The 11,571-nt window shown below is 36.3% G+C and overlaps 1 protein-coding gene across 1 annotated transcript in view; it reads right to left on the bottom strand.

The window, feature by feature from the left end:
• The window catches only part of ogdhb (oxoglutarate dehydrogenase b), a 133,585-nt gene that overhangs the window by 108,138 nt on the left and 13,876 nt on the right, over positions 1-11,571 (bottom strand). The window contains exon 4 of the mRNA XM_056466417.1: positions 8,508-8,610. Within this exon, the coding sequence (XP_056322392.1) occupies positions 8,508-8,610 (103 nt within the window). The remainder of the gene's footprint in view (positions 1-8,507; positions 8,611-11,571) is intronic.

The following is an 11,571-nucleotide window of genomic DNA, read 5'->3' as shown; positions in this document are numbered from 1 at the left end:
CTCCTTGCTCTCTAAGGTTTCTGACAAGAACTCTGTCTCCTGGTTTTAGAACCACACCTTTGACCTTCATATCATACTGACTTTTGCCACGTGTACTTGCTTGTCTACTGTTTTCATTTGCTATTTGGTAAGCCTCAGACATCCTTTTGGCCCACTGGCCAGCAAAACCCTTGTGAGTCACTTCTTCGCCCTCTTCAACCAATCCAAATATCAAATCAATGGGAAGGTAGGGTTGACGTCCATACAACAGATAGAATGGGGAATATCCAGTAGACTCATGACGGGTGCAGTTATATGCATGTATTATATGTGGGAGATGATCTTTCCATCTCGCTTTTTCTTTGTCTGCCAATGTCCGAAGCATTTGAAGGAGGGTCCGGTTGAATCTCTCTGCTGGGTTACTTTGAGGGTGGTAAGGAGATGTTCTTGAGTGGCGTACTCCAGCCAGTTGTCGAAAGATTTCGAAAAAGCTCATTTTCAAACTCCCTTCCTGGTCATGATGTAGCTTTCCAGGGTAGCCGAAGCGAGGGATGTAGTCATTGAAAAGACGTTCAGCTGCAGTTTTGCCAGATTTGTTTTTTGTTGGGTAAGCTTGAGCAAATCGAGTGAAGTGGTCTACAACTACTAGTATGTATTCATAGCCCCCGTGGCTTGGTTCTAAGTGCAAGTAGTCAATACAAACAAGCTCAAAGGTGAGTTGGAAGATATACTGCCCATTGGTGCCCGACATGGGTTACTGGCTTTTTTTGCTTGATGCATGGGCATTTTCGTGTAATATACTCCTCTACTTCCCTTTTCATATATGGCCAATAAAATCTTTCTCTCATCAGGTGGAGTACTCGTTCTGTGCCCACATGCCCCATATTATCATGCAAGTATTCCATAGCAAGTTGCTTGTACTGGGTTGGGAGAACCAGCTGTTTCCTCTCATTAGTCTGTCTATAAAGACACCCATCCTCTAAAAATAGTTTGTGCCATTCGTAAAGGAGTTTCCTGGCAGCTCCAGTCACTTGTTTTTTCATGTCCTCATCAGGTACCTTGACATCCTTTTTCATCTTAATTATCTTTGAGATCACTGGGTCTTCTCTTTGAGCTCTGGAAAGCTCAGCTTTACTTATCTTTGGTAACAATGAACATTGAGATGATGGGTCAGAGTCTATTGAGGAGATACTGAGTGCTGCAATCCAAGCTACATCCTTTGTTTTAGCCACATGAGTCCCATTCCAGACTGCTTGCACAACTTCTAATGACAGGTCTTCTGTACACTCTGTGACAAACCTTTCCATATCAAGAGGAATGCGTGAAAGTGTATCTGCATCAATGTTTATTTTACCAGGCCGGTACTTGATATCAAAATGATAGTCAGATAATTCTCCCACCCAGCGATGACCAACTGCATTCAGTTTTGCTGTGCTCATAACATAGGTCAAAGGATTATTGTCTGTATAGATGGTGAAATGTGGAGCGTAATACAGATAGTCCCTAAATTTCTCACACACAGCCCATTTCAATGCAAGAAATTCAAGTTTGCCGCTGTGTAGTCGGTAATTTCGTTCAGCTGGTGAAAGTGTTCGAGAGGCATATCCGATGACTCTCAACTTCCCATCTTGATGTTGGTACAGGATAGCCCCAAGACCTTTCTCTGATGCATCAGTGTGAAGTGTGAATGGTAGGTTAAAGTCTGGGTAAGCCAAAACTGGTGGTTTCATTAACATGTCAATCAGTGTTCCAAGTGTTCTCTGATGTTCAATTTTCCACTCCACAGGAGTTCGTGAGGGCAGTTGTGGGCCTTTAGCTTTTCTTTGCCTGGACTGAACTGTTGCCACATCAGCTTTTGTTTGTAGTAGTTCATAAAGTGGCTTAGCTATGCATGAAAAATCTTGGATAAAAGAACGGTAGTAACTTAGAAATCCAAGAAGTTTCCTTACATCACCAATTGTCTTTGGTTTTTGGCTTTTTAGAGATAGAACTGCTTCAAGGTCTTTGGGATCTATTCTCACACCTTTGTCTGATACGAGGCGACCTACATATCGGACCTCATGACGAAAAAGTTCACATTTCTCTGGTCTTAGCTTGACCCCATGATGTTTAAGAGCTTGAAGGACTTTTCGAATACCTTCCACATGTTCTTCAAAACACTTGGCATAGCATAGCACATCGTCTAGATATGGGATACAACATTCATCCCTGAGGGAGTCCAGCATTTCCTCCATACTGCGCTGAAATGCTGCAGGTGCATTAGACAGGCCAAACGGAATTCTCACCCACTCATAAAGTCCCCAGGGTGTTATAAAAGCTGTCATATGTCTAGACCCTTCAGCTATAAAGCCCTGATGATAAGCTTTCCCCTGATCAAGAATGCTGAACCATTTGTATCCCCCAAGAGTGTCAATCAAGTCTTGTATTCTTGGTAGTGGATGTCTATCTGGTACTGTCTTTTTATTGAGTTGGCGATAATCAATACAGAGGCGCAGTGAACCATCCTTCTTTCTTACGCAGACCACTGGAGCAGAATAAGGGGACTTAGACTTTACAATCCAACCTTTAGCCAGTAGATCGTGAATGTAGTCCTTGACTTCTTTGAACAAAGGCTTGGGAATTGATGAATATGCATGCTGTACCGGAATGTCATCTCTGAGGTTGATTGACATTTGTAGACTTGGAATGCAGCCGATTTCATTTCCATCTTGGGCAAAGGCTGACGATTCTTCATACAGCATTTTCCTGACCACTGCTTGTTGTTCCTCTTTCAGATGGCTGAGGTCTACAGGTGGGTGCCATAGTGGTGAATTTTCTTCAGTAGCTAAAGTAGTCATGCTCTGAACCCTCACTCTACAGTTTGTCTTTTCTATCATTTCAGGTTGTAGTACTTCATCAATTGACTGGAAGTATCCAAGTATTGAGTTACTGGGCAGAGTGATGTCGCATGTAGAGTTATTACCGATGGGCACAAAAACATATGGATTTTTCTTGTCCTGAATTTCTAATAGCCCTCCACCTATATCTAGTTGCTCTAAATGCACATTGTTCTCCTCTGGCTCAAACAATACTAAGTTATCAACCCGATCAGTTTCGCATGCAACTTTGCACTTCACCCATGCAACTTGTCTAGCTGGGATGATGACGCCCCCTCGTTTTACTTTCACTCGTTCCCACCATATATTGGGCTCAGAAGTCTGCACAAAATTCACAAGAGTTTGGACTTTCTCAGTTGACACAGATATTGCTCCAGAAAGTAAAGAAACTAGAGTTGGTACCAGGCGCTCAGGTTGCCCTTGAATGAGTTCTTCCACTACATTGAATCCAAGTAATGGTCTTTCAATTGGCAAATGACTAACCAAAAAAGGAACATTGATTGAGAAGTTGGGATTATCATTTTCTTGTAAATTAACAGTAATAATGGCCCAACCATCAAATGGAATAAGGTCTCCATTCACTGCATACACTTCTAGTTTGTCTGGAGTTCCTATAAGCTCAGTGAGTGGTCTTACATTTACATCAGGTAGATACCTGTCTTTCCATGTACGATCAATTATGCTGACTTGAGCTCCAGTGTCAAGCAAAGCACTAACTGCAAGGCCATTGAGGTTACACTGAGTTAAGGCTTTTCTTCCAATCAAATTAACAATTTTATCATTCTTGGCTTTAGGTGGTGTTAAAATAGGTGGCTGATTATCTTCACTGTCTGATTTATTGACTGAGTTTTGGGACAACGAAGGCCTGGTCACTGCTCGTCCCTTTGCAGTGACCATTCCTCGTTTCCCTGAATTCTGTGTTTCCGCAAACATCCTCTCGCCAAATGTCCTGTTTCACCACATCGGAAGCAGTGATTACAATTATGTCCAGCTTCAACACATTTTGGGCAGCCACGAGATTTTACTCCTCTTTGTGAAATCTTCTTACTCCGAGAGCATGGACAGGCATTGTCAGGTTGTGTCAGCTGTTTTGGCTTTGTCATGGAGTCCACCATTCTGGTAAGTGCATCGACTTGAACTGTTAGTTGTTTTATCGGGTCATTTTTGGTTTTCTCATTGAATTCTCCAACAGGTTTACTTTCCAGCTGGGAACAGCTTACAGTGGTTTGCTTAACCCGAGTTAATGGACCCAGCCTTCGCACCCTCTCATTTTCATCACTGGTGAGTTTTGTTACACTTCTCAATATTGTTTCGTCTGTAATGGAACGGTTGGATAACAAGGGTTTTAATTCACTACGAATGTCTTTATATTTGTGTCCCAAGCCTTGGTATATGGTATGTAGAAACACATCTTGAACAGTTGCTGAGTCGTATCTGATGTCAGAGTTGTTCTGTTTTGCGGCAAGGAGAATTTTCTGTTTGAGTCCTATTACTCTGTACAGGAACTGCTGAGGAGTTTCATTTTCACTCGTTTTGTACACATTAGTTCTTGGAATAACTCTGTACTGCTTTTGTCTCCTAGGTGTGACTGAAGGAATCCTTTTAGCTCCTCAATAGTCATATCTTCCTTATTCATCAGCATGTCTTTGAAGGTCCCTGGTTTTATTGTTCGAAAAATGCCTCTAATTAATTCTGCCTCACTGTAATTCTGTTTGATTCCATCTTCGATTTGTCTACATACATTAGTGTATGTAATATCTGATGTGTAATCGCCAATTTGTCCTCCATGTATTTTGAACTCTCTGTGCTGAAGGAAGGAAAGGTCTCTAAGGGAAATTACTTTGTCTGGCATCAACTGTGTCATTTTCTCAGGGTGATTGTTAGGCTGTGTGGTTTCAATTTTGTGTGTTACATTTTGTGTCATTGTAGGTTGTTGTGTGGATAATGTGAGGTAATGAAGAAGGTTCTTGGTCAGTTCTTCATAACTTGGGTGTACTATATTTGGGTTAGTGTCTGAGTTTGTGTTTGATACTCTAATTTCTCCTGTGTCAGTTGTAGCTGCAGATGATGCTAGATAAACAGTGTTTGTATTTGTGGTGTGGTCAGTAGTAATGGAGGTATGTGCTGTGGGGATAATGTGTTCATCGATTTTAGCATTAGTCTCAACAGGATTATGCTGATAAAAAGGTGCAGCAGTAGCTCGGACTTGTTCAATAGAGTTTACAGTTTCTTGCAAAATTAACAGTTCTGTCATCCCTTTATCTTTTGACTCTAGTAATTGTGTACTGTACATAAAAGCATTGATGTATTCGAAGCAACCCTCTTGATCGGTGGCATCTAGTTCAGACAGGTCCCTTTCTGGCACTGAAACAATACTTTTGGCAATTTGATACAGTTCATCAGCAGACAAGGTGAGTAGACTCTTTCTGATGTTCCACACCAGACTCTTCCTTACTGTATCTGACATGATGAATCTTCTTCACAATCCCTCAGTTCACAGTTGCAGTAGCCAGTCAGCAAAAGTCACTCTCTTCCCAGTTGCAGTAAGCAGAATCACACTCTTCACCGACGTTCTCTTGAGTACAAACTCGCAGCAGCGCATCCACACTTATGTGGTCCCAAAGATCAAGAATCACTGGATCAGCTTCCTATGGATATTAGGAGCCGATCCCGGACGAGCCCCCAAAATCTGTTGCAGACCTCACTCTGGAGGTCTTTAAAATGAATAAAAAAACAGAGAGAAACAGAGAGTTGGTCTTCAGCTGTGCTGTCCTCTTTGTTGACTTTAATCACACATGGCATTAAAAGCCATGACATCTCAAATATCACATGTATAGATAGATTTATAACATATATATACAAATATGTGTCAAATACAGGATCATAAAACAATAATAGTATCACATGCTAACATCAGATTATCCTTTAAAACTCAATTAACAAACCCACTTCTTCACAAATAACAGACATGACTTAACACCGATCATTTACACACATAACTGCAGTTATACACAACAATTTTATCTCATAAAATTATAGTATTTCATCTACATTGCAGTACTTTACTAACCTTTAAAATGAATAAAAAAACAGAGAGAAACAGAGAGTTGGTCTTCAGCTGTGCTGTCCTCTTTGTTGACTGAAGACGCGCTGTGGTTGTCGTGCCAACACTTTCTCTCAACTGCCAGCAGTTTAAAAAAATGCAACTTTGTGTTCTTCTTAAAGATACAATGTTAATACAGTAATAAATAACAGATATAGTTACAACTTATCCTCTTGTGACCTAAAACTCATGTGGGTCACATATATATGTGTGTATATATATATGTATATATATATGTATATGTGTATATATATGTATATGTGTATATATATATGTATATGTATATGTGTATATATATGTATATGTATATGTGTATATTCATATATATATATATATATATATATATATATATATATATATATATATATATATATATATATATATATATATATATATATATATATATATATACATACATATGAATATATATATATATATATACATACATATAAATATATATATATATATATATATATATATATATATATATATATATATATATATACATACATATGAATATATATATGAATATATACACACATATGAATATATATACACATATGAATATATATATATGAATATACATACATATGAATATATATATGAATATATACACACATATGAATATATATACACATATGAATATATATATATGAATATACATACATATGAATATATATATGAATATACATACATATGAATATATACACACACACACACATATACATATATATATATATATATATATATATATATATATATATATATATATATATATATATATATATATATATATATATATATATATATATGCATATGTATATATGTATGTATATGTATATATATATATATGTGTGTGAATTGTAAATATGCATTTATTATATATTGTTTATTATAATTTCAGTAAATTATATATACATATATATACTAGGCTTGTGCCGGTATTCGGTAATGCGATAAATCACGGTAATGAATATGCACGATATTGTTATCGCGGGCACTTCAAAATACCGTGAAAAATAATAGATCCGAATTTATATTCTTAGAACGCGCCTTAGCTTATTTTCCATCAACCGCTTGAAGAAACACTGCGTATACAGTATGCTGCGCAGAACTGATGCGCACTCTGATGTAAACAATTCCCACATGTAGAAGCCCTGTGTGCACGCAGTGCGCGGCGCCGCTGCCACCGCACTATAATCCTCACACGAAGAAGTGTTCCTTCAGAGAGGGTATTTAGTGCCAGTGGACATATCCTCTCACCTCAGCGTTCAAAGCTCAAGCCAGAAAAAGTGAACATGCTCACATTTTTGCACTTTAATCTTATTCTCAAGGACTAAAATATGCCAGGCAGCCCAGAAGAGATACCAGGAATTGGTTGAAAATGTTTATTGTTGATTCTTTAAAAATTGTTTTTTTGCTCTTAAATCTATTTAAAAACATATAACAAATTTTGTTTATTTGCAGTTTGCACATTCACTTTGATATAATTGCTCAAGTTTACGTTTATATTGTGTATTGTTTTATTTATATTTTTTTGTTTTTAAATGTTTGAAGTACTTTTAGTTAATTAAAAAGTTATTAAAGTTACTAAGTTGACAAAATTGAAGTTTTTTTTTACCTGTTTCTCTAGTAAAATTACAATATCGTGATAATACCGTATACTGTGATAAAAGCTCAATCAATTAATCGCAGCATGAAAATGTGATACCGGCACATGCCTAATATATACATATACATATATATATATATATATATATATATATATATATATATACATATATATATATATATATATACATACATATATATATATATATATATATATATATATATATACATACATACATACATATATATATATATATATATATATATATATATATATATATATATATATATATATATATATATATATATATATATATATATATATACATATACATATACATATATATATATATATATATATATATATATATATATATACATATATATATATATATATACATACACATATATACATATACATACACATATATACATATACATACAAATATACATACATACATACATATATATACACATTAAATATATACACACATTACATATATGCACACATTAAATGTATATAATATATATATATATATATGTTATGCAAGATTTAACTTCATATAACTGTATGAAAATTGTATGCATTTATCATATTAAATTCATATATAAATTGTTAGCTTAAATTATAATAAACAATTCTGTAATTTACGTCTACATAAACAATAAATACATTTAATAAATAAAAATGAACAGTAGACTGATGGTTAGAACAAGGCCAACACCACACATTCCCAGGGAATGTTTGTAATTAATGTAAACATGATTTGAAACTGCACACAAACACCATTCAGCACTGACTGTTTTAACTTTACCCACTGCAAACATCTAAACAGCTCTACATGCATGCTGCAGGTAAGAATAGAAGACAGGAACAGTGGCACAGAAACAATTACGCCAGATTCAAATCACTCCAATGCCTGATATCAAAACCTCACCGAGTTTATCAGAGGACGTGATTATATCAGCAGGGACGCACGAATCGAGATCTGCATCCAAAATGCCCAGAGGATCCAGCTGCGCAACATGGTGTCCGCGAATCTGCAGGAGGTCCAGGAACAAAAGCCACAGATTGAAGAAGAAGGAGAGGAGAAAGGAGGACAATAACCCAACAAACGGACAGATGAGGAGGTGAGAGTGAGTGTGAAAACCAGCAGAGAGAGCACAGAAAAACAGAGAAACACACACAGCAATGTTAACACACTGAATGAAAAACACACTCGCACACAACTAGGGATGGGCGATATTTAGGGCCAGACAAAATCTGTGGGCATTCATTGGTATTTCTGTGAAGAATTTACTACAATAATCTGCAGATTTATGTGTAATGTTTATGAGAGTATAGTAGCTAAAAACTTAAACATGAAATAAAGAATAACACCTTATTTTTACTTGCATTTAAGGTTTGCAATGCAAATGCGATTTTAGTAAACAAAGCAAGTTTCTGATGTAATATATTTACTAAAATACTGAATGTATTACTTTACAAGCTCTACTGTACTTAAATCATCTAAACGATTGCACATTGTTCAGAAATATTACTGAAATGAATACAAAACAGGAAAAATAATTACAAACAGGATTACTAAGTGCACAGACTCCATATAAGCCTAGATATCTGATAAAGGGTATCTTATCATTCGCAATATACAAGTAAAAATTCTCCAAACAATATAAAATTTGACCTTTCCTAATAATATTAATGATAAAACCTACAGTGCATCTGGAAAGTATTAATAGCGCTTCATTTTTTCCACATTTGTTTATGTTTTAGCCTTATTCCAAAATGGATTCAATTGACTGATTTCCTCAACATTCTACACACTATCCCCCATAATGACAATGTGAAAAAAGAATTTTAGAAATGGTTGCAAATTTATTAAAAATAAACACCTGTAAAGTCACATGTACATCAGTATTGACTGCCTTTGCTCAATACTTTGTTGATGCCCCTTTGGCAGCGATTACAGCCTCAAGTCTTTCTGAATATGGTGCCACAAGCTTGCCACACCTGTCTTTGGGAATGTTTGCCCGTTCCTCTTTGCAGTACCTCTCAAGCTCTATCAGGTTGGATGGGAAGCGACGGTGTACAGCCATTTTCAGATCTCTCCAGAAATGTTCAATAGGATTTAGGTCTGGGCTCTGGCTGGGCCACTCAAGGATATTCACCGAGTTGTTGTGAAGCCACTCCATTGATATTTTGGCGGTGTGCTTTGGGTCATTGTCCTGCTGGAAGATGAACCATCGCCCTTCTCCCCCAATCACTCAGCTTAGATGGCCGGCCAGCTCTGGGGAAGAGTTCTGGTGGTTAAACATCTTCCACTTACGAATGATGGAGGCCGCTGTGCTCACTGGAACTTTCAGAGCAGCAGAAATTTTTCTGTAACCTTCCACAGCCTTGTGCCTCCAGACAATCCTGTCTCAGAGGTCTACAGACAATTCCTTTGTCTTCATACTTGGTTTGTGCTTTGACATGTACTGTCAACCCTGGGACCTTATAGACAGGTGTACGCCTTTTCAGATCATGTCCAATCAACTGAATTGACCACAGATGAACTCCAATGAAGCTGCTGAAACATCTCAAGAATGATCAGTGGAAACAGAATGGACCTGAGCTCCATTTAGAGCTTCACGCCAAAGGCTGTAAACACTGATGTACATGTGATTTTACAGCTTCTTTATTTTGAATAAATTTATAACAATTTCAAAAACTCTTTCTTCACATTGTCATTGTGGAGGATTGTGTGTAGAATGTTGAGGAAATCAATCAATTTAATCCATTTTGGAATAAGGCTGGAACATTAAAAAATGAAGCCACAAAAAGCGCCATCAATATTTTCCGGATGCACTGTATAATTGGTCTGAGCAATGATTTATTACAGTAGCATGTGTGAGATACAGTTTTGGGTTTATGAGTTTGTTTACAAGACGCGGTTTCATATCACAGAATAATACAGAAATCATACAGTGATAAAGGCTAAGTCAAGCATTGCATTATAAATATACTTTTTAATTACTAAATACCCAGCATGGCTTGAAGAACTGAAATAATCTTTATTCTGCCATGAGAGTTTGCTTGTTGTGTTCATGTTTGATCCGTTTCTGTCATCTTTATAACCTTTACTCTGTTGACATAAATGAAACAGAAATAACATTTTAATGTACGCTCGAGGTCTCCAACTCGGCCCATTGTCCTGTAAAGTTTATTTCTAACTTATTATTATTATTATTAAACATCTGCTAGAGTATTTTATAAGATCCTGAACAGCTTGATTAGCTGCTTCAGACAGCAGGCATCCAGGAGACCTTTTGTTTTTAGATATATTTTAAATAGAAAAATAAAAAATGATGAAATGAAATACTTGTCTCCAAAGATACAGGACATTTCACCGTCTCTCGCAGGAAGCTTATGAGTTAATATTAAATTACTATTACACTGTAAAACTTAACAGTCAATTTGAAAAGAGTTTTGAACTCAGTGTTGAAGGTAATGAATTAATTAAATACCTAACTACTTTAACTTAAATGGAGCAAGTTCACAAAACTCATACAGATTAACTTTTTAACTCAAATGGTTTGTAGCAATTGGTTTCCTCAAACTGTTTGAGTTGCCTTAACTTACTGGGTTTTACAGCACTCAGTTGATTTGCTTTCTCCTCATTTATTGGGTTTTACTGTGCTCAAATTGCTTCGTTTACTCAAATGGATTAAGTTCACAGTACTCATTAGGATTAGTTTTTGAACATAAATGGTTTGAGTTACCTTAACTTTTTGGGTTTTACAGTGTACTTAATTATTATGAATTATCGCATCAAAGAGAAGAAAATATTGTGAAATAATTTTACACATCGCCCATCCCTGCGCTCAACAACACAAGCAGTTCTCACCGGACTGATGGAGCCCCACAGTAATCGGGGCATTGTCAAAATTTACACAACTGATGCCCAAAGGGTCGAGTTTGGCAATATGATGACCTCTGACCTGTGGACAAGCAACAGCACT

The sequence above is a fragment of the Danio aesculapii genome, chromosome 10 (genome assembly GCF_903798145.1).
Source record: "Danio aesculapii chromosome 10, fDanAes4.1, whole genome shotgun sequence".
In the NCBI taxonomy this organism is placed as follows: domain Eukaryota; kingdom Metazoa; phylum Chordata; class Actinopteri; order Cypriniformes; family Danionidae; genus Danio; species Danio aesculapii.
Note: the sequence above shows the minus strand (reverse complement) of the source record. Positions and strands in the feature narration are given on the sequence as shown.